The sequence below is a fragment of the Felis catus genome, chromosome E1 (assembly GCF_018350175.1).
Source record: "Felis catus isolate Fca126 chromosome E1, F.catus_Fca126_mat1.0, whole genome shotgun sequence".
Taxonomy (NCBI): domain Eukaryota; kingdom Metazoa; phylum Chordata; class Mammalia; order Carnivora; family Felidae; genus Felis; species Felis catus.
Window position 1 is genome coordinate 38,890,573 of NC_058381.1, and position 22,929 is coordinate 38,913,501.

The window sequence follows — 22,929 nt, forward strand, 5'->3', positions numbered from 1 at the left end:
TGCATTTGACAAATGTTTATTGAGTTACTACTACATGCCAGGCACTGCAGATACAAAGATGAGGACGTCATGGTATCCACATTTAGGGGTCTGACAGGCTAGTGATGGCGGCCCGGGTGATAGTGGCAGGCACAGGGGTCATGTGAGCCCAGAGGGGCATTGAAAGCAAACACTAAGGTTCAAGCCCATCTCTCTTGGACACCACAGCCCTTTGGATGGATGAAGATGGCTCTGGTGTCTCCAATACTTCGAGTTAGCACATTACGGTACTTGTCAGTTTTTGTCTCTCTCTCCTCATTCCAGGTCTACTGCTACCACACGCCCACATCTCCAAGTCCCTGGAATCTAGCTTATCTGCTCCCGGTCACAATACTCATTTCTGCACTCCGGGCCATCACTATCTTCCTCTTCTAGAATGCTAAACAAACAAACAAACAAACAAACAAACAAACAAAAACCTTTGCGTCCCATACTCAAATGAATGTCTGAGGTCAACTCTCAATTCTCATTCACTTTTGGGGTCAGGGACAATTTTATCATGCAGAGTCAGACCATCGAGGAAGTTTCTTGCAAGGGATGTGCGGGAACAAGCACAAGAGCATGTATGTCCTCTAGAACCAAGAAAACACTGCGAAGTGACGTAGGGAAGCAGGTTGAGGAACCAGGCCAGGTGAGAGGGGCTGGCACCCAGGGGCATGCCCCCACGAGAGCAGCACCAGCTGTCAGAGCTGGCAGTGATCTTCAGAGAGGGGTGGTGAGTTGCCCAAGGTCATACAAGGAGTCAGGGAAGAAATTAACAGGACTAGAACCTCAGGGCCCCTATCCCTCTGGGACTGACACACACACCCTTCTAAGGGGAAGGGACAAGGGAGGGATAGGGAGAAACAAGGTGGATCCAGGGGTGCAAGTGAGGGAGCTGGAGGTGGCTAGGAAGAGGGCCCCGCCCACTCAGAGCCGGCCCCACTCCACCCACCACAAGAGCTGAAGAATCTTTGGGAGCATGACACAGAACCTGTATGTTCGAGGTGGCCAAGGCAGGGGAGGAGCTGGAGGAAGCCACCCTGGAGAAGGAGGGCAAGGCTGGAGGGGGCATTCCATCCCCCTCCCCACTGCTGTGGGGTTCCAAGCTGGCAATCTCCAAGATGCTTCCCCTGTCCCACCCCCATCCTTGCTCACACTTGCCCCTCTCCTCCCCTCCCACAGCCCTGCACTCTCCCCTGCATCCCTGCCCACCATCAGGGCAACCTACCCTCTTCTCTTCCATACCTGCCTCTCACCTAGTTCCCCTAATGACAGCACCCTCATCTTTTACAACTCCCCTCTTCTCTTTTCTAAAGGTCTGAAGACGTTTCCATCTATTGTCTCATTGGAATCCTGTAAGGCGGGCTACAGTGCATCTGCACTCCCCACCCCGGAGTGTTTGGGAAACTACCTGGGCAAAGTCCAGTGGTGCACCCAGGTTTCCCGGTCTCAGTTGGGCTTTCCTTCCCTGCTCCACCCTCTGTCCCGTTCCCATCTTCAGCTGTCCCCAACCCTTCGTGGGACTGCTCTATCGCAGCCACTCGTGGTGACGGGGTGTGTCCCTCTGCCCTCTGCAGGATCTTCAGTGCCCACTGGAAGCTAGCGTAAGGAACTGAGCTCCCCAGCACCCAACACCAGACCAGCCCCGATCATCTTCCCCTGGGGAGGGGTACCTGCGGGAGGGCATGGAACGCCAAGGCTCAGAAGGTGGTCTCTGTGCCTGGGGGCGGGGGACCCGCTGAGTGAAGTCACGTTGAGACTGGTGGAGCGGGATAGGGTCCTGGTCACCACTGTCCTGCACCCTCACTCACCTAGGCCTGAGCCGGGAACACACGGAGTATCTGGCGCTGCGGGCTGAGGGGGAGGAGGAGCGGCTGGCATTGAAACCCGGAACAGCGGCTGCCCAGCTAAGGAGTGGATGCTGCGGGAGTAGGGGGATCCGGGGGCTGGGCTGGGGCGCTGGGGTTGGGAAGGGGCCTGGGCGGGGCGAGCGCAGTGTAGGAGGCTGGGGAGGGGTGACATGGAAGATCTGGAGGAGGCTAGAGTGGTGAGGCCAGACTGTGAGCATAGAGCGCGTGACCGGGACCCGGGTGGGCATGGTGGGGGGCGGGGGCGGGGCTTAAGATGGTAGGGGCGTGGCTTGGTAGCCTGGGCGGAGCTGAGAGAGCTGAGGCCCTTGTGGGCTGGATGGGGTGACCCGCCTGCCTCTCCAGGGAGCTCTCAGCGCACTTGGAGGAAGGCTCCTTTAAGTTGAGGGAGAGACTGGGGCCCTGCCCTGAGGGAGTCTGCTCTCTGTGCAGGGAGAACTCTCCCTCTCCTCAGGAACTTCCCTGTCTTTCCAGCTGTAGGAGTATCTAGCTGATCATTTCCCATACGCTCTGCCTGATGGATGGGGTCCTGGATCTTGGTGACCCAGAGATTCTGGGAGTCCAAGGGGCAGGACCAGGGTCTCAGTCCTCTGAATGACTGCTGGAGACTTCTAGTCAACTCAACACCATGCTTGCTGGGTACATCCTCTACCTGCTAGGGGCTCTGCTGAGGGGCGGGAGTGGGGTTGGGGGTCCCTCCCTCATGTGACTGACAGGCCTCCTGGCTTAGACCCAGTGGTAACAAGCCAGACCTGCAACGTAATTTACAGATCTCAGTGAAGAATAAAACCTAGAGGAGTTCTTGCTTAAAATGATTAAGAATTATTATTCAAAAGGTGCTTGGGTGGCTCAGTTGGTTAAGCCTCCAATTCTTGATTTCGGCTCAGGTCATGATCTCAGGGTTCATGAGTTTGAGCGCCCCCAGCAGGCTTGCGCTTACTGCATGGGGCCTGCTTGGGATTCTCTCTCTCCCTCTCTTTCTGCTCCTCCCCTACTTGTGCGCTCTCGCTCTCTCTCTCTCTCTCGCTCTCTCTCTCAAAATAAATAAATAAACTTTAATTAAAACAAAAAAAAAGAGTTATTCTTCAAGATGGCAACAGGAAAGCATTAAACCAAGCTGGGGTCCTGTGTGACTTCATAGGTTGCATGCCCATGCAACCAAGCTACAAGCAGATCAATCAGGGTCCAACCCCTGTCATTCCCTTCTCCCAAGGAAAAGGCAAAAGGTGTAAGCCCACCTAGCCTCCACTCATTTTTCCCCCAAAGAAAGGAGAATACATATTTTTACAGGGATCTTCTCTCATTCTCTCCTGGAGGGGAGTGAATCTGCTGCCCCAGCCAATACACACACACACACACACACACACACACACACACACACACACAGTTAGCCCCCAGAGCTGCCTTACAATCTCCTGCCCACCAAGAGAGGGAGAGAGAACATGCTCATGTCTCTCACACCACCTCCTCTCCTTTTCCCTCTTCAGCATTGAGCGAGGAGCACCAGCCGCTGCTATGTCTGTGCAGAAAGAAGTCCTTTCCTACAGACAGAGCTGGTGAGGGGCCTGGGGATTGCAGGACAGGTGTGAGGAATGACAACTAGGGTAAAATGGAGTTTGAGCACTAGAAGAGATCCGGAAGTTCATGCAGCTCCACCCCCTCCATCACAGATGACCTCTCTGGCCCAGAGAGAGGAAGGTACTTCTCTGGGGCCACACAACAGGCTCCTAGCAGAGCTGTCTATGGAACTCAGGTCTCCAGACTCTTAATCTGTGCCCGCTTCTGCTCAACTCTAGCACTAATGGGCAGAGGGGGTCAAGGGTGGGGTCAGGGGCTAGAACTTAAAATTTTACTGCAGATCACCTCTGAAGCTGGTGGTTCCCCAAATGCAAACCATCCCGTGATGTTTATTCTCTGTTGTGCAGATGGAGAACACTCTGGACCAGAATTTCTTCTAGGGGGTGGTAGGGTTCTTCTGCCCTCACTTCAAACTGCTCAGGGATTTCCTGGCCAGAGCTGAAGGTGACCCAGGCCCTGGTGGGACTCTGCAGCCTTGACATACCAGGGATGGACCCCTCTATACCAGAGACCACAATGCCTTGTCACCACTCTGTGCCCTGTATGCCTCTTGTCTTTCAAGTGCTGAAAGGCCTGAACATCCGCTTTCCCCTACCAGGGCTAGGGAAAGCAGAGTGGGGCTCTGCACAGACCCAGGGGAGCTGGTGAAATGGACAGGCACTTCAGCTCCAAGTTCTCTTGGAGGCAGACCTTCAAAGGCTCCATCTGGCACCCAGTATCTTTTACAAGGATCTGGGGGCTCTGTCTTATCAGGAGGGGCCTAGCAATCACAGCCAAGGAGGAGAGCTTCTCTTCTGTCAACCATGACATGAACAGGAGCTCCAACACCTACCCCAGGTGCATCTTGAGGGACTCAGGAAGAGCTGGGGCGCTGGGGGTGATCAGCTGACAGAGGAGGCATCCCTGGATTTGGGCTGGGTGCTGGCAGTGGCCTCCTTGCCCAAACCAACCTCATAGAGGGGTTGGCAGCGGAGGGCTGGGGACGGCGAGGGCTGACACCTTGAAGTTTGACACACTTTTGTAGTTCTTCAGTACAACTTTGGGTTGAGGAAGTGTCACAAGACCCTGAACAATGTCTACTCAGCCAGGAGTTTGGAGGTGTCTCGGGCTCCAAAGCTGATTTGGGAATTTGGGAAAAACCCTCAAAGTATTTTAGGGGATAAGAAAGAATTATGGGGGTTTTACTTTGTTCAGAAAGGAGAATTTATGGAAGTATAGCTCCCAGTCTGCAATCTACACCCGAAAACTTCCAACCTCCCATAGGAAATATAAAATACAATGCCTCTGAGGTATGTTCTTCCTGCCCTTCTACCAGAGGGTTACACCTCCATTTCAGCCTGCCTTCCTCCCTAGCCCTTTCACCTCTTTCTACTCATAGAAGATCTGGCAGTATGTCTGTGCCAGCTTCTTCCCATGCTTGCCAGGATCAGTACCTTCCACCCTTCTGAACCCCACCAGCCTACCTCATCTCTGTCCTCTTTGGCCTCTTCTTGAGAAAATCAACAATAATAAAAGGAAAATGGGTAAGGAAATAACAACCTGTCCCAATGTCTGTGTCTGCAATGCACTCTATGGGTCAGAGAGGCATTCAGGTTCCCAGAGAACAGGTGGCTTCCTCCCCTAGGCCAGCTCCCTTCCCTCATCCCCATCTCCTAGCAACTACATGCAAATTACAAGCTTGGTGCCCACAGTAAGGGTGATTATCGCCATTACCTCTGTTGAGTGACCACCAGAGGGAGATAGAGAGCAAAGCCTGCCGCCTAAAACAGCACCAAGCACCACCCAGCCTCCTGTTTTCAGTAAGTCATTTTAAATTCACCTAAAGAGTTCTTACAAATTAGTCTAAATTAAATCTCTTCCAGCACAATTTAAATTATATCCCAGATTCCTCTGATTGTAAACCAGGACTCTGAGGAAAAGGAGCCTCTGGAAGAGGCCTGATCCGTAAGACTATGAGGCAGGGGGACTGGGAAAATAACAAAAATTACAAAGCATCCAGATGGAGGGGGTGGAGGGGTGGAGGTGGGGGGGGGGGTGAGGAGCAGCACAGGAACAAGCCTGACATGGTTATTTTTATTCTCAAAGCACAAGATCTTTAACCTGGCTGACCCCACAAGCCCTTATTTCTTCTCTTTGCCTTGAACCCTCAAAGCCACCCTTTCTGAACGCCATTAGGCAGTTTGGGGGATGGTTCAATGAGACAGAGGTGGAATGGAGTGGCATGAGGAGAACAAGGGTAAGTCTGGTAGAGTGCAGAATGAATGAAGGAGGGCAAGAGAAATGAAAGGAGCAAGACTTCCAGGTCAGAGGAGAGAAAGCTGGCCAAATGGCTTTTGAGGTCCTCAGAGAGAGCAGATACACATGTGGCTTCTTGAAATCACTGCCCTCCGGATCTTTGGAGGATGGCCTGGACTGGAAACCATGGCCTGCAGCCAGTGGAAAGAGGGTAGACACCAACAAGAAACTCCCAAGTCTCACTGAGGCAATGGTGGGCCAGCGAGAAGATGGGGAGGGGGCCATCTAAAGGATGAGAGGGGTGGGTGCCTGGGTGGCTCAATCAGTTAAGCCTACGACTCTTGACTTTGGCTTAGGTCATGATCTCATGGTTTGTGAGTTCAAGCCCCAGACTGGGCTCTGCGCTAACAGCACGGAGCCTGCTTGGGATCCTGTTTCCCTCCCTCCCTGCCCCTCTCCCACTTGCTCTCTATCTCTCTCTCAAAATAAATTAAAAAAAAAAAAACTTTTAAAAAATAAAAATAAATAAAGGTTGAGAGACTGCACAGCCCAGGACTATATGCTGGATTGCAGTGGCATCAGTCACATCAATGCAGTGATTAAGAGCCACAGAAAGGAAGAGATGGAAATCCAGGAAGAACCAGGAAAACAGGTAGAGATGGAAAGAATATAGCACATACACCTATTTCTGCACACATGCGCCCATGTGACAGGGACTGAATGACTAAAGACAGCCTTCCCACACAGCCAAGCCCTTGGTTGGAGCTGTTGAAGGAGGAAGTGGTAGATGGCCCCACAAGAGAGGTCTGGGGTACAGGAAGGAAGGTGAGCCAGAAGATAGGTGGCAGGGACTAGAGACCCAGAAGGTTTTGTTTTATGACACAGAGAGATTTGGGAGCATTTGTCATATTGAATGAGACTTTGGAGACAGAGTTGTAATTCAGTTTTTAGGGAGTTTTGCTGAGTGTGGTGTGGTCTGATCTCCCCCATTAACCACCAGCCCCTCAGGAAAACCTCCAGACAGGGTGGGTGCGTGGGTGGCTCAATCGGTTAAGCATCCAACTCTTGATTTCAGCTCAGGTCATGACATCACAGTTCATGGGTTCGAGTCCCATGTCGAGCTCTGAGCTGAGCATACGGAGCCTGCTTGAGATTCTCTCTCTCCCTGTCTCTCTGCCCCTCTTGCTCACACTCACACACTCTCTCTCTCCCTCAAAATAAATTAACTTTTAAAAAAAGGTTTTTAAAAAAGAAGAAAACTTTCAACAAACATATAACTTCCCTTCGTGGTTTTCAAGGCTGCATTTCCTATTGGATGAGTGGTACTGAGGAGAGCCTCAAAGTTAGAGCATGAAAACAGACTCAGTTGTATTCAGGTATTGTACGCATGCAGACGTTGACTCGTGTCCCAACACTAAAGGAGTCTTGCTTGGAAATGTCTTGATTTGTCATCTAGAAACCCAACCAGGTGTGTAAAGTCCCTTTTGAAATTCCTTCTAGGCACAGACTTAAGAACAACTCCCGAGGCAGACATGCTCTGTAGCCTTGCCACTAATTCCGCTCTGCCTCTGCCTGTGCATGTGCGTGTAAGTGTGGGTACGATACTCCATGAGGAGAAGACATGCTGAACACAGAGCAGCAGGAAACCCCTTGGTCTATCTACATCTCTGCCTACACAAGCACAGGCAGCTAGCAGCGCCACATATATGTACATGCAGCGAAAACCAAGGGAGGGAGGGAGTGATGTGCAGGCAGACTAGCAGAGAGACGCGGGACAGCTTCTCAGCTGCTCTTTCTGCTGGGATCTGTGGACACACGGGGTTTCTTATCCCTTTATCATGCCCACAAGGCCTTACCATGTATCCTACATACTTCCTGATGACCACAATGATGACAGAACAGAGATGCCGCCTTCATCACACCTGCACGCACACACACACACACGTGCGTGCGCGCGCACATCTCCCACTGCCTCTCTGTTGCCCCTCTCCCAAACGTGCCTTCTTTCCTCTCCTCTCAGCCCATGAAGCCAACCTTCAGTGGCCACCTCTATCTGGTCTGGCTCCCTCCACCCACGCTGGCACCTGTCTGGCAGCTCCCCACCCCCTCAGCCCTCAGGAGGCCAGGGCCCAGGGCCCGGGGCAGGGCACATGTGGAACAGGTTGATGCTGTTCTCCTGGAAGTAGAGCAGGATAGGGGTGGGGTCACTGGGGCAGGCGGGGTCCCTGGAAGCCTACATCCTTGCCTCCAGAGAAGCATAAAGCGGCAGCCTGTCCTGGTGAGGGATAGTCACTCTCTCAACCTACAGACTGAGAGCCGGCTGCTGGACAGAACCTAGAACTGCTCTCTGGTAAGAGCCTGATGACAGCAGGGGAGGTGGGGGGTGTTCTAGGGATGAACAAGAACATGGGTGGGAAGAGAAGGGCCTAGAAGTCCCCTAGAGCCCTGGGGGGGTAGGTGTCTTCATAGGCCTTGGAGAGAGAAGTGAGGAGTGGTCCTGTGAGCTCCTCTCTGGTGAGGAGGAGACAGCACTCACCTGATCCCTTCCCAAAGGCATCTGGCTGGCCCCAGGAGGTTGGCCTGGCCTGGCCCTTCCAGGAATGAGGAGTAAAAAAGGCACACTGGAGCCCATGCGCTTGGTAGGCTGGTCCCAGGCACCTGTACGTGTGCCTCCTGCTTCCCTGACTCTGTGAGGTGCCCATGGGGGCTGTGAGGCAGTTCCAGGCCAGCTCCTGTGTCCTCTTACAGCCACAGGAATAATCCAGCTGTGCCAGCTGGCCACCCAGCCAAAGCACCTGGACTTGAACCTCAAAGACAGAAACCTAAGACTCTGAACCTCAGGCTCTTGCAAACCCCACATTCTCCAGGGCCCTCTCACCCCCGTATGTGCCTCCCAGGGCCACATTCATTCATTTCTTCATTCATTGTTTCCACGCACATTTGCCAAGCTCCAGGTCTGCACCAGGCACTGTGCTTGGTGCTGATGCTACAGGGATGACTAAGACCCATTTCCTGCCCTCTGGGAGGCCACAATCAAGTAGGCGAGAGTCAGGTGCACAGATCACAACAACATGACATTGCAGGTGTTTCGGAAGGGCATATACAAAGTGCTTTGGGGACACAGGATAGAGTCACCAGCTGCCTGGAGAGGAGTGAGAAGGGAGTCACCAAAGAGGTGACCCAAAATGAATCTTAATGAATAGGGACTGGAAGGGGGCGTATTATAAGCAGAGGGAGCAAAGGCAAATGCCTGGGTGTATTGGGTAGCACCCAGAGGGAAGTGGGTCTACTCGCACCCAAGAACCAGGAGGTGGGCACAAGGGAAGTACAGGGTACAGGGAAGTGACCCCCCACCCAAAGAAAGGACAACCGGGGCAGGTAAACAGCATCTGCCTCCTCGGGCCCTTGGCACCAGTGGTGGCTGCCTCCTTCCCTGGCATCCCAGGTCCCCGCTGTCACAGTTCTCTGGGGAAGACGAGGTGGGCACAGCTGTATGAGAGGAACTTTACTTGCAGCACTAATTAAATGCTCTAGCCAGGCTCCGAGTCCATGAAGAAAATGAATACAGGGTGAGCAAAGAGCCCTTGGCAAACAGAGGGAAGGCCTGGCTTCTCTAAGCAGCCCTGTGACTTCGGGCAAGTTGTCTCAGCTCTCGGGGCTGTGTCTCCTCGTCGTAAAGAAAAGACTCCTTTAGTTCCTTTCAGCTCTGACATTCCTAGAATCCAGGCATCTTGAAGCCCCACCCCCCACGTACACCCTGAGCCCCATCTCTCTCTGCAGGGGCCTTCCCATGTCCTGGTCTCCCAACTTGTCACTCTCCTGTCTCCCCCCACCCCCCACAGAGAAAATGACCATATTTGAAAATGTCACCCGGGCCCTGGCCAGACAGCTAAACCCTAGAGGGGACCTGACACCCCTTGACAGCCTCATAGACTTCAAGCGCTTCCATCCCTTCTGCCTGGTGCTGAGGAAGAGAAAGAGCACTCTCTTCTGGGGTGCCCGATACGTCCGCACTGACTACACCCTCCTGGATGTGCTTGAGCCTGGCAGCTCACCTTCAGGTTAGTCTGGACACGGGGTTGAGGATGGAGGGGTGGGGCCAGGCACTGGCTTGTGAGGAGGAGCCCAAAGCTCCCTCTGCCCAGATGTGGTTTGGTGTCCTGTAGCCCAAAGTTCTCCCAGAAGGCGAGGGAAGAGGAACGCCTGCCAGCCTGGCCCCTTTCATCTTCTCTCTCCTGCAGATCCAACAGACTCTGGGAACTTTAGCTTTAAGAATATGCTGGATGCCCGAGTGGAGGGAGAAGTGGACATGCCAAAGACAGTCAAGGTGACGGGGACTGCAGGGCTGTCCAGAAGCAGTACCCTGGAGGTCCAGACACTCAGTGTGGCTCCCAAGGCTCTGGAGACCTTGCACCAGGAGAGGTGAGAGTGAAAGGGCTGGAGGGCTACCAGGATGGGGTGGGTGGTGCCTGGAAAGGGTGCTTTGGGCCCTGAGCCTTCACACTGACCTTCACCTATGTGGTCACCACAGGAGAGCTCTTGAAGATGACCCTCCTGGCCCATGAGTGCCTCCAGGCCATTCCCTAACCATTCCCCCCATCCTTCCGCTACCTCCAGTACCACCCCCCTACTATCATATACACACATGAGGATGCGTATGGTCACGTTAACTTGCTGTGTGACCTTGGAAAAATCACTTGTCCTCTCAGAACCTCAGTTTTCTTTCCTGAAAAATGATGGGGTTCGACGAAAATCTCTAGGCTCCTTCCTAAACTATGAAGAGTCATAGATAAAATACACTAAAGAGTCATAGATAAAATACACTAAAAAAGGAAAGGGTCTTAACTGCTCCCTAGTGAAGCTTGGGCACAGCGTTCTGCTCCCATAAATCAAGCCATCTGCTCAGTCCCATCCACACACCAGGTGCCCTCGGGAATGCTGCCCCAGTAACACAAAGGGGTGTGGCAGATGCCATGTCGATGTGGTAGTCTGGACATCTCAGATGTTTGGCTTGACAGGGAACTAACTTTTAAGTTAGTTAAGTAGTGGTTGAAAGGAGATGAGGACTGGGGAGGCAGGAAGGAAGGGCTGGGGTGCTTAGAAAGTCACCCAGTAAATATTTATATAGTCTCACTGAGTGCGAAATACCCTACTAGGTGCCAGGGTGCACTAGGACATCTTTGTCCAAGAACCTTGCAATCTAGCAGTGGGGGCAGGAGAGATGTACAACAGTGACTATAATCAATCCAAGGTGAGAAGTAGTAAGTGCCATAGGAGGACTTTGCCTGAGTTTTGTGGCAGGCCAGAGGGACTTCTGGCTGGGGAAATGAAGAAGGACTTCAGGGGAGGCAGCCCATGATCTAGGCTTTGAAGGATGAGTAGAAATTGAACATGCAAGTCTGGGAGAAGGACATTACAAAGGCACATGGGTGAGAAACCTCAGAACCTCTAGGGAGAATGAAGAGCTGGTTTGGCAGGAGCAGAAAAGGTAAGAGTAGAGCAAGTGGGAGGTGGTAGGGAGGCCTAGACCATGGAGGGCCCAGGTGTCTGGTCAAGGAGGTGGAACTATTCTGTAGGCCTCAGGGGGACCCTGATGACACCTTGATGTGTCATGATTAATCTGGCCACATGAAAGGAAGCTAGAGGAGGAGGGACAGGAGTTGGAAGGAGGCAGACTAGGCAAGACACTGTTCCATTGTCCATCTGAGATACAAAATGAGGATCTGAGATATAAAATGAGGGAAGAGCAGTCAGAATAAAGAGGGGGGAGCCGTTGGGGCTGGGGGACCTCTGGGGTGACAGAATAGACTGGACTTGACAGCCGATTGCAGGGTGAGGGAGAAGGTTTCGTCAAAGATGGAGATCCGATGTACAGCAGGATGACGACAGTTCATAACTCTATACTGTACACTGGAAATTTGCTAAGAGGGTAGATTTCAGGTGCTCTCACCACACACACACACACACACACACACACACACACACACACAAAACGGTAACTATGTAAGGAGATGGATATGTTAATTAGCTCAACTGTAGCAATCATTTCTCTATGTATATGTCCATCGAAACACGTTGTGGGGCACCTGGCTGGCTCAGTCGGAAGAGCATGCAGCTCTTGATCTTGGGGTTGTGGGTTCGAGCCCTACATTAGGTGTACAGATTACTAAAAAAATAAACTTAAAAAAACCATGTCATATACCTTAAGCGTATACAACTTTTATCAAAATAAATTAACTAATTAAATACATGAGAATTTTAAAAAGATAACTCTAAGATTTGACCCAGGTGATGACATTAACAGAAACAAGAAGCCTGATTTTAGAAGTGTATTTGGAGAGAAAGATTGTGAGTCCCTTTTGGACGTTTTGAGTTTGCGGGTCCAGCGAGACATTAGCTGAGGGGCCACAGTTAACGACACTGCATTGCATATGTTGGACATCTAAAACCAATATGATGTTATATGTCAATTATATCTCAAGTTTAAAAGAAAAATTTTTTAAGTTTATTTATTTATTTTGAGACAGACAGATACAGCGTGAGTGGGGGATGGGCAGAGAGAGGGAGACGGAGAATCCCAAGCAGGTTCCGCGCTGTCAGCACGGAACCCCACACAGGGCTCGGACTCACGAAACCATGAGATCATGACCTGAGCCTATACCAAGAGTCAGATGCTCAACCGACAAGCCACCCAGGTGCCCCTAAAAGAAAAATTTTAAGGCAGTTAGAAATGAGGGCCCAGAGCTCAGGAGAGAAGTCAGGTGAAGATCCCTGTGTGGTGGTGAGCCATATAAAGATGAAAACTATAGGAAGGGCGTTGGGGGCAGGGGAGGATGTTTGAGAGAGTTCAGACAGCAAAGAACTGAGAACAGAATCTTAGAGAATGTAAAATTTTAGGGAACCAAAGAAACTAACACAGGAGATGTAGACAGAACGGATAGGAATCAGAAGCCCAAAGGGTGGGAGCAGAAGCGGGGTGGCACAGTGGGACTGGAAGCCCCGAGGAGACAGAGTCACAGGGAGGTTTTGGCCAGCAGGGGTCAGTGTTGTGCAGAGTTAGGGAAGGTCTTTGAATTTGGTGGGCAGGAGGTCGTTGGGATTTCAGTGGAGGAGGAGAACCAGAAGCCAAATTGTAAAAGAATTTAGGAGTGGACAGGAAGTAAAGACTGTGTATGGGCGTAGCTTTCCAGATACTTGCCAAAGAAGTGAAGGAAAGAAATGGAAGGGTAATTTGAGGGAGTAGAAAGATCAAAGCACACGTTTATGTGGGCAAGCAAATGGGGTCAAAGGAACTAGGGTTAATAGCAGAGATAGGATGAGAGATGGGGACAAAGGACCCCCGGAGAGATGAACAGGGCTAAGAATGGGGTGGGGGGAAAGAGGGGAAGGCACCCCAAGGCAGAGGGAAAAGGGGGAAAGAGCAACCAGAGGGGCCTGTTCCGGGTCAGAAGCTGTGCCAGCTGATTTCCCAGTTTCCCTCTCATCAACTCTGCAGGGAAGGGTAATTATCCTCATTTTATAGATGAGGCGCCCAAGACTCAAAAGTAACTGCTCTGCTAGTAAGCGGGAGATCTGGGCTTCAGCCTCGGTCTTACTCCAGAGTCCTCACCCTTTCCCTGATGCCACCATGCCTAGCTCCTGGGAATGACCGAAGAAAAGAGAAGCTCATGGCCCATGCCTGGAGAGGTTCTGGCTGATTCCTTAATGCTTCCTCTGCCACAGGAAGCTGTCAGCTGAGCACCCGTTCCTGAAGGAGATGCGAAACCGAGGGGAGAACCTGTATGTGGTGATGGAGGTGGTGGAGACCGTGCAGGAGGTCACTCTGGAGAGAGCTGGCAAGGCGGAGGGTTGCTTCTCCCTCCCATTCTTTGCCCCGTTGGGACTACAGGTTTGGTTCACACACGCGCACACACACTTACATTTAGCCTCTCTTTAGAGGCTGCGTTAACACATTAACTTTACTTTATCGGTGCCCACCCAGGATACTAAAAAGGACCCCCTCGTTCTTCCTGCTTTTCAAGATTCAGGCTCCTGTCGGCCAGACACAAATCCTCTCTCTGGCAAGGGTGCCCTGGGTGGGCAGATCCCTGTGCCAAATGCCACAGGGAGCTATCAAGGAAGGGGAAACTCATAGTCATGGATTTTCCCTCACGGTGCTCCCAACGTACAGGAGAGACACCCTTGCTCTTAGAAAGTTCTCAGTCTCATGGAGGAGACACACAGGTTAAAGCCCAGAGAACACAGGCTTAGAAAATTCGACATAAATAAGTAATGGTCTACATACCTAAATCTAGTTTGTATAAATCTTCAAGGGATGAGTTGGAGCTGAGAGTAGGATTAGTCATGGAAGGCTTCTCGGAGGAGATGAGCACAAGACAGATGGCGAAGAGGAAGAAGGCACCGGGGCCTGTGGAAGCTCTCAGGTGGGACAGAGATGCACAGGCAGGTGACGAAGCAGGTCTGGCCACTTCCTTCACATGTCTGAACCAGGAAGAGAGAGATTGTTAGTGGAATGATGCAAAAGAGCTTTGAAGCTCATTCCATGAAGTCCAGACTGGTGGGAAGACAATCTGGGACACCAGTAAAGGGTTTTCAACTTCTTATCTCCTCATTTCCCCCTCCCCCACCCCATGTCTCAGAATCTCTGCAGGTTCATAAATCCTCATTGTCTGATCCTAGGGATCCATAAACCACAAGGAGGCCGTAACCATCCCCAAGGGCTGCATCCTGGCCTTTCGAGTGAGACAGCTGATGGTCAAAGGCAAAGATGAGTGGGGTGAGCAGACACTGGCATATTCTCCCCTCAAGACAAGAATTACCCCCATTAGTACTAAGGCATCTCGGTTCTGTCTTGTGGCAAGTCAGGGAATAGTGCAGGAGTGTACTGTAATGTGGCCCAGCTGCCGGGGACAGAACTGCAGAGGTTGCTCTGGAGAGGAAGTGAAGGAATCCCTGGGTTCTGAGCATCTCCTCTGTGCTAGGCACTGTGTTAGCTGGGGAAAGGGGACACAGAGATGAACAAGCACAGCCTCTGCTCTCAAGAAGTCTGTGGCCAGTGGAGGAAACATCCATAGACACCAGTACTAGGATGCAAGGCAGAAAATAGTGTTGTCATGGGAAAGGATTTACAGAGAAAGAAAAGGGTTCTTCTAGCAATAGAGGTGGATCGGGGGTTAGGTGAGGCATTTAGGAACAGGGACCTACCTAGCCCTTAGCAGAGCCCATGGACTTGAGAATGGAGAAGGGAAGGTGGGTAGCTGTTAAAGGTCCTCCTGTTCTCCCCTCTCTTGCACCTTTACAGATATTCCACATATCTACAATGATAACATGCAAACCTTCCCTCCTGGAGGTAAGTGAAATTGCTACCTGGTTTCCCATATCTTCTGCCCAACCCTGATATCATCTGCTAAAATCCTGTACCCTCTAACAGCATATACCATAGTCCCCCAAGGAACCCCTGGTTTTGTTTCCCAAGTCCCCAAAAATATCTATCCCCAACTTTAGGCAAGACAGATAGAAGCACATGAATACTGCCCTAGAGAGACAGAGAACCAGAAAGACAGACCAGAAGGCACCACTGGAAGCAGAAATGAAACTTGGAGGCATTGTGTGTTCCCAAATTGGGGGGGGGGGGCGAGCTAACATAATCTCTGTGTGTTTTTATAATGATCACTGATAAAGCCACCTTGACATCCACTCTAGATAAAAAAGCACAAATAGGTTTTATACTGACATATGTGCATTGTTTCTGTCTTCAGAAAAGCCAGAGGAGAAGCTCACCCGTAAGTGTTTCCTCTCATTTCGCTGCAACTTTCTTGACACAGATTTTTAAAACTCCAGTCTTTTTCTGACAACGGGGAACATGGCAGAGCAGGTCTCGGCAAACAACTGTCCCCGAAATGTGGCAGAAATTCCAATAGCTTAGGAAAAAGTGGTGGAAGGGGGAAGTCTTTGGGCAGGATACCCAGGTGGTCTGATGCCTCAAAGGGCCTTCTTAGCTATAACCTGTCCCACGCACATCTGCAACTCTGCCATCCACACCCAGCACCCGGGACGGGAGCCACTGAGTCACCATGATGCCAACTCAGTCAATCCGGGAGCCCTTTTTCACGTTGCATTAGCTTCTCTCCTGCCCCATTCCTGCCTCCCACAAATGGAGCAGGTGGAGCCTTAAGATGGCTGGGATATCCCAGGAGACAGGATACATTTCCTAACCCCCATTAATGTGTCATCCCCTGGGTATGGCTACTGTTTCGGAGGAGTACATTCTTGTTTTTTGTTTTCCCCCCCCAGTTATCCTGGCATCTGATGCTGGTAAGGAATTTTGTAAGTTTCTCCCATGACTTTGGCATGAAGACAGTGGGGTGAAGGGAGGGAAAGGGAAGTGCTGAGTCCCAGGTCCTGGTGATTGGAGCTACTTCCAGGAAGCCACTCTCCAGGACATAGTCTTAGGATGCGAGGCCCCTGGAGAGTCAGGCCAAGATTCAAGCTAACCTTGATCTACCCACGTCCATGGATATAGACCCATCCATGCTAGCCTTCACTCAGTCACCAAAGTCATTCTTCGTCAACTAATTCATAAGAAGGGGAAATAGACTTTCCTTCTCAACTTTTAGCTGGTTTTGAAGAAAGGGGAATCAATTGTCTACTGCTGCAGAATGGGGCTTGAGAGCCCAGGGACAATCAACTCCCCCCTTAGATATTAATGTGGGTCCTGGTCCACCTCCTTGCCCAGACCATCACCACAACTCCTTCCACAAGTCAAGGCTAGCAGAAACTTCACAATCCTGTTCCTTGGTCAAGAAGAAAGAGAGGCGAGGCTCAGGCTGGGAGCAGAGCACAGGGACTTGAGGGAGGCTGAGTGAAGGAGCCCCGCAGGCAGAATGCTGACTGAATGGGCAGGCTGCCAGATGGCAGATGGTTTGTTTACCATGTTTACTATCCCAATAGGGGAGGAACATGAGGACTTCAAGACACTAAAAGAAGAAGTTCAAAGAGAGATCCAAGAAGTGGAAAGGCTGAGCCAAGTAGGGCAAAGCTCCCTGCTCACCTCCCTCAGCAAACTTCTCGGGAAGAAAAAGGAGCTACAAGACCTGGAACTCACGGTGAGGTTGCAGAGAAAGGTTGCTGGTAGACACGGGTGGGTGTCACAACTGGCAGGGGGAGTCAACAATAGGTGGATGTCTCCCTCCAGTGGGTGGATGTCCAGGTGCCCCCCAGACTGCCAGGCGGCCACTGCTCCCTCATTCCTCTGGAAAAGGGCAAACGATGCAGATTCCCTCAAGGCACGACAGAGGGTGGGCAGCAGGCCAGCAGGCCCTTTTCTTGGAAAGAGGACTGGAACATTTCCTTTCCAGAGTCCAAGGCTCAGGGACCAAGAAATCCAAGGTGTCCAGTACTTTTTATGACTTTGTACTTTGATAAAGAAGCAAAGACATGAGTTAGCACATCTCCAGGGACTGTTATGTGCCAGGCACTATGCTTGGCCCCTTCATTGTGTTATCTTACTTAGTTGCCCACTTTTCCCCACAGCTTGAAGGGGCTCTAGACAAAGGACATGAAGTGACCCTGGAGGCACTCCCAAAAGATGTCTTGCTATCAAAGGAGGCTATGGGTGCCATCCTCTATTTCCTTGGAGCCCTAACAGGTAAATGGAGAATAAGGTCTTCATTTATATACATTTTCGGCGATAGGAATGAATCACTGAATGAATCCCCAGATATACAAATGAATGAATGAATGAATGAATGCCAGGCAAATTATACCACAGTTAAGTAGTATATACCTACATTTAAGGAATTTGGTTATAGGGGTGCCTGGAAGACTCAGTTGGTACAGCATGTGACTCTTGATCTCGGGGTCATGAGCTCAAGTCCCATGTTGGGCACAGAGATTGTTTTAATAAAATAAAATAACAAAAATTTAAAAAAATTGTTTGCCTTCCTAAGGCATCACTTGGGCACCTTGGATAGTCTGGGAAGGTGGCCTAGTCTTGCTAATAGAGGTTGGGAAGTAACCCTAGCTTAACCAGCCACGTATTTAAAATTTCTACATATGGCTAAGCTCATCACTTTTGTATCAAAATTTGTTAGCTTTATTTGATTTTATTATTTATTTTGAGAGAGAGGAAGCGTGAGTGGGGGAGGGGCAGAGAGAGAGAGGGAGAGAGAGAATCCTGAGCTGGCTCTGCACTGACGCGGGGCTCCAACCCACGAACCGTGAGATCATGACCTGAGCTGAAGTCGGACCCTTAACCGACTGAGCCATCCAGGCACTCTGAAATTTGTTAGCTCTAATTTCAGAGAGTAACATCTTCTGATCTTGCCCTGAATTCTCTTCTTCCCTCTGCATGAAACATGGCCCCTTAGAAAAATGCTCTAGTCCTTCAGGAGTAAGCTGAGATGTTTGTCCTCTTAAAAAGTCTGCCCTCAAATGCCAAGACCAAAATAGACCCCTCGGCTATCGTTCCATCGCTCCCTTAATACCCTGTATTGTCACTGCACGTGGCTTTGCCTTCTCCACTACACTGCAAGTTCCCTGAATGCAGGGGTATGACTTTGCTGACACACCCAGCAAAGGTGCCTAGCGTAGAGCAGCAAGCATTCAACCGTGGATAAATGTGTGGATTAACTAACACTGACGTTCTGGAAGGGCATCCATTTCGAGTCTGTAGTCCCCTTCGTACCCACACCACACACTTGTTTCTCTGCTTTTCTTTTCCCTCCAGAGCTAAGTGAAGCCCAACAGAAGCTGCTGGTAAAATCGATGGAGAAAAAGATCCTACCCGTGCAGCTAAAGCTGGTGAGAAAAAAACAGCAGGTGCTAGAGAGAGTTTGGGAGGGAGTCAGCTAGAACCAGTGGAAAGACACAGACTGAGCCTAATGACAGACTGTCCTGAAGGGCCTCTGTCGTATCGCAGGGGCTCATGCCCACGCTCATTTTTCTCCGTGTTCTCCCTTTTTTTTTTTTTTTTTTTTTTGCTATTTTATAACCAGAAGTAGAAGAGTAAATTTTGTGCCATTATCTAAGTTTTTCAGCTTGAGACGTCAGAAAACTCTGGTTTTGCTTATTCACAGCCAAGTGATGTGGGCAAATCTCTTAATGTCTCTGAATCTGTACAATAGGGCTAAAAAGAAAAGCACTGGCCACTGTACAGAGCTTTTATTTTATTTTATTTTTATTTTTTTTCAACATTTATTTATTTTTGGGACAGAGAGAGACAGAGCACGAACGGGGGAGGGGCAGAGAGAGTGGGAGACACAGAATCAGAAACAGGCTCCAGGCTCTGAGCCATCAGCCCAGAGCCTGACGCGGGGCTCGAACTCACGGACCGCGAGATCGTGACCTGGCTGAAGTCGGACGCTTAACCGACTGCACCACCCAGGCGCCCCAAGTACAGAGCTTTTAAAAGACCCACATGGAGGGGCGCCTGAGTGGCTTAGTTGGTTAAGCGTCCAACTTCAGCTCAGGTCATGAGCTCATGGTTCATGAGTTAGAGCCCCTCATTGAGCTCTGTGCTGACAGCTCAGAGCCTGGAGCCCATTTCAGATTCTGTGTCTCCCTCTCTCTCTGCACCTCCCCAGCTAACACTCTGTCTCTCTTTCAAAAATACATAAACATTAAAAAAACAAAAAAGGCCCACATGGAGTTGTAATGTAATGAAAGGAGTTATAATAAGAAAAAGGTAGCCCTCTTTGTGGTTTTGTGTTAGGAGAAAGGAAGAGACGTTTCCAGTTCTTTCTTTTCATGCTATTTTGGTTCCTTGCAGGTGGAGAGCACAATGGAACAGAATTTCCTACAGGATAAAGAGGGTGTTTTCCCCCTGCAGCCTGACCTGCTCTCCTCCCTTGGGGAGGAGGAACTGACCCTCACAGAGGCCCTAGTGGGGCTGAGTGGACTTGAAGTGCAGAGATCGGGCCCCCAGTACATGTGGGACCCAGACACCCTGCCCCGCCTCTGTGCCCTTTATGCTGGCCTCTCCCTCCTGCAGCTCCTGACCAAGGCCTCCTAACTTGCCTCTTCGCTTGCTCCCTGCTTCCTGAATGCCTCCCTACCTCATTGTGCTATGTCCTTATCACCCAAGGGTATTTCAGAGCCACCAGGCTGAAGATGACAGAAAACCTAGCTGATCACCTAAGATAAGCAATTTCCACTTGTCCAGCTCTATCTCTCCCCTTCCCCCTGCAGTTCCGCAACCCATCTGCTGGTGCTTAAATCCTCTAAAAGTAGAAACTTTCAAACTTTTAAAACTATGAACCATGAACCATTTCAGCAAAACCAAAACGAATTCATTTCTTATCCCAATCCCTCCTGCTTATGCTTCCAAAACTCAAGTTTTACTAGCATTAATGGAAAATATTATTTTACTTTGGGTGAAATGTCTTCTGGTGTTTTTTTTAATTTCTCCCAAAGAAAAAAAGTAGACCTTATCACACTACATATAGATCATATATACATGAATACTATTACACTGCCTGCAGTATAATTCTAGGAAATGCCCAGAAAACAACTTATGAGGGTATAGAATGTGGAATCTAGCTTCTAAAGTGAGAAGATCATCAAAGCAGGTTGTCTTCAAAGAGGAGGCTTTAGGGTCCTCTGGACTCGGGTTGAGAGACTGGGACGGGCTTGTTCATGATACAAACCCAAAACAAGAGTAGGACAACTTTCAAGTGTACCAAATAGAAAATACAGAGGAGTCTTCAAAAAAAAAAAAAAAAAAAAAAGTACCCAAGAATAAGACTGACCCATAACTTTTAAAAAGAAATTGTGATATTATCTTATTTCACCTTTCTCTCTTCTGCCCTCAATTCAGGGTGGTTGTGGGAGGAAGTAATGTGGGCTTACAATATGGACCTGCAAATATAGATACTGCAATCTTATATAACTACTGGGTTCATACCATCCTCCTCTGCCTGAAGCTGGGTTTTAACATCTTTCACCAATTTCTTTTAAAGTAGTTTTATAGGTGGAATAATTTCTCCAAGGTTTTTGGCCCCAGGAGTCAGACTCTCCCCTCCTTAGCCACCCCCCTCCCCCGACTGGTTCCCTCACTCAACAAGAATTCATGATCAACTGCCAAAAGCTTTGCGTTAAGCCATCCTCCCCCATTCTGGGGCATCTTTCAATGCCTCACTACATTGCTCAAAGACATCCTGAGTAATTATCTGCTGACCTGGTTGTTTTTCTCTTGTGATATATACTTAATAAAGAGATGATCTAACACCCTAACTATCCAGAAAGGTAACTTCATAAGGATGAACAACAAAGCTTGTCTGTTTTCTCCTTTACCCTTCTCACCCACCTGAGTGACAGATACGGTGTTATGAAGAAGAGGCTCTAATGAGTTTATTCCAGTGATGATTCAAAAGTTCTGTTATCCATCCCACAGCCCAAGGCAGCACAGAGACAGTTAGGGAGGAATTGGTCAAGGCATGCTCCCTAAAATCAGACAACATGTTTTTCCATTTAGTGCAAGGAGCTATTTGCAGCAATAGTATGACAAGGGGGAGACAATATCCTTTCTACATTTGAATATAAAGAATATGGTCAAAACATATTCCTCTGCTCTCTATGACCTTACAACAGAGCTAGATTGTTTTGTAGGGTCTGACCTGGCTTAAAACTCAGGACTTCCCACAACTAACTTACAGTTTTTATTACAGGGAGTGGGACATGGGTACGAGGTGGAGAGAGAGGCTTTATGTGACCATGTGGATGGATCTTTTCCTAATGATTCTCCTCAATTTGAGAAACACGTGGTAGGAATCTAATATAATTCAGCTAAGCAAGGGAACCAACTGATCCTAGTGGACCACCTACATAATCACAGTCTTAGAAGTCTGGTCAGCAAGATTTTATTAAATGTAACCCCTACATTGAGTTAGGCTATATTGAAAATCATTTAAATAGGCCTAAATTTGGAACAGAGCTAGTCTTTTGTTGTTTTTAATATTTCTTACTATAAATTTTCAACAGTAGTAACTGATTATTTGGATAATGTTTTATTAAACTAGCTACTATACACAAGCTATTACACATTTTATTGCAGATTTTTGCTCTGGGGAGTAATTTTTAATTGTATTATTTGCTAGAAAATCAGCATATAAGACATCTTTATATAAGACATTATCTGTAATGTCTTATATGCTGATTTTCTAGAAAATAACACAATTTGGAAGGGACCAAAACATGGAAAAGAGGGTCACACAAATCGTATCTGAAAGACAGCTCAGTCGATTATCCTCTAGTTCTGGAATTCTCATTTCGTAGCTGCTTTCCTCTTTGCAAATACTCTTCCACCACAGAGTTTTCTAGTGCTGCCTAAGAAATCTAATTTCAGTACATTTATCCCAGGTTTCGTGTAAGTTTTTAAAGTTTGGGGAAAAATAGGTACTTATTTACTAATATATCTTTTTCAAACTAGATTTATGTGCAAAGTTAAACATTAACTATTAATACACTTCTGTCACTCTGTAAAAAACAAACAAACAAACAAACACCTCAGGACTTCCATCAAGAGAAGAGATACAAGTTCCAAGTTAGGGAGGGAGGGTTTTTTTTGGTTTGTTTTTTGTCTTAAGAAGTTGGAACCTGTATCCTCCTCCTGCAGAATCACTGGAGGATTCCTTTGAAAAATAAGTGGACAGGGTTTCTGGTTCAACTTCATCCCCCTGGGGATTCTTAGATTCTCTTCTGCTCCCCGTTTCACTACAGTGTCTGGAGGCAAACAGGCACCCCGCAGACTCCCTGAAGCCTCTCCCAATAGGGGCTTCCACCGGCTTTCCTCCCGCCTCACAATACACGGCAGAGCGGAGCTTCTAGCAGGCTACATTCTAGGGCTGTTTTTATAACCTCGCGCCCCGAACATGCTGGCCCTGTGCCACACATAGAGTGGTCCCGTATATTTTATACTGGAGTGATTGTACACAAGGGTACTCTCCTCCCCACCCCACCCCCCTCCGCCTTCCCAGGCTACAAAGATTCTATGCCTTACTTTCGGCACTAGCTAAAATCTGACAAGAAGTCTGAATCCCATTGAGTTCCTCCTACTCTCCAGTTCGGGGCTCACATATCTCTTTCGTAGCTTCTGCCCACGCGCTGGGTGCACTGGACGGCGGTTGAGTACGAGCCTCGAGAATCTCGATCGCTATCCTAAACTGGGGGCAGACTGAGCGAGTGGGGGCAAGAAACCGCCCGGCAACTCATGACGCCACCACGCCCTGCT

At 49.4% G+C, this 22,929-nt stretch overlaps 1 protein-coding gene and 1 long non-coding RNA gene across 5 annotated transcripts; one reads left to right on the forward strand and one right to left on the reverse strand.

Moving 5' to 3' along the window:
• Positions 1 to 22,919, reverse strand: LOC102901778. Of its 3 annotated transcripts, XR_006589409.1 has the most exons (5): positions 22,699 to 22,919; positions 21,007 to 21,143; positions 13,987 to 14,183; positions 13,312 to 13,479; positions 12,346 to 12,403 (listed from the first exon to the last, which is right to left on the reverse strand). It is a non-coding gene; the product is annotated as an uncharacterized LOC102901778 (long non-coding RNA). The 3 variants fall into 3 exon arrangements; XR_441884.5 differs by lacking the exons at positions 12,346 to 12,403; positions 13,312 to 13,479 and adding an exon at positions 1 to 418 and having other exon boundaries at positions 22,699 to 22,907; XR_002149196.3 differs by having other exon boundaries at positions 12,316 to 13,479; positions 22,699 to 22,910.
• On the forward strand, positions 7,940 to 20,080 carry GSDMA (gasdermin A). Of its 2 annotated transcripts, none has more exons than XM_019817829.3 (12): positions 7,940 to 8,052; positions 9,545 to 9,763; positions 9,944 to 10,124; positions 13,425 to 13,590; positions 14,382 to 14,478; positions 15,004 to 15,051; positions 15,461 to 15,484; positions 15,996 to 16,028; positions 16,653 to 16,807; positions 17,235 to 17,349; positions 18,430 to 18,503; positions 19,471 to 20,080. In XM_019817829.3, the coding sequence occupies exons 2-12, from the start codon at positions 9,550 to 9,552 to the stop codon at positions 19,711 to 19,713; spliced, it is 1,350 nt and encodes a 449-aa protein (XP_019673388.1). In that variant the 5' UTR covers positions 7,940 to 8,052; positions 9,545 to 9,549; the 3' UTR covers positions 19,714 to 20,080. The 2 variants fall into 2 exon arrangements, with proteins under 2 accessions (XP_019673388.1, XP_003996841.1); XM_003996792.5 differs by having other exon boundaries at positions 15,996 to 16,016.
• Positions 22,920 to 22,929: the final 10 nt, after the last annotated feature.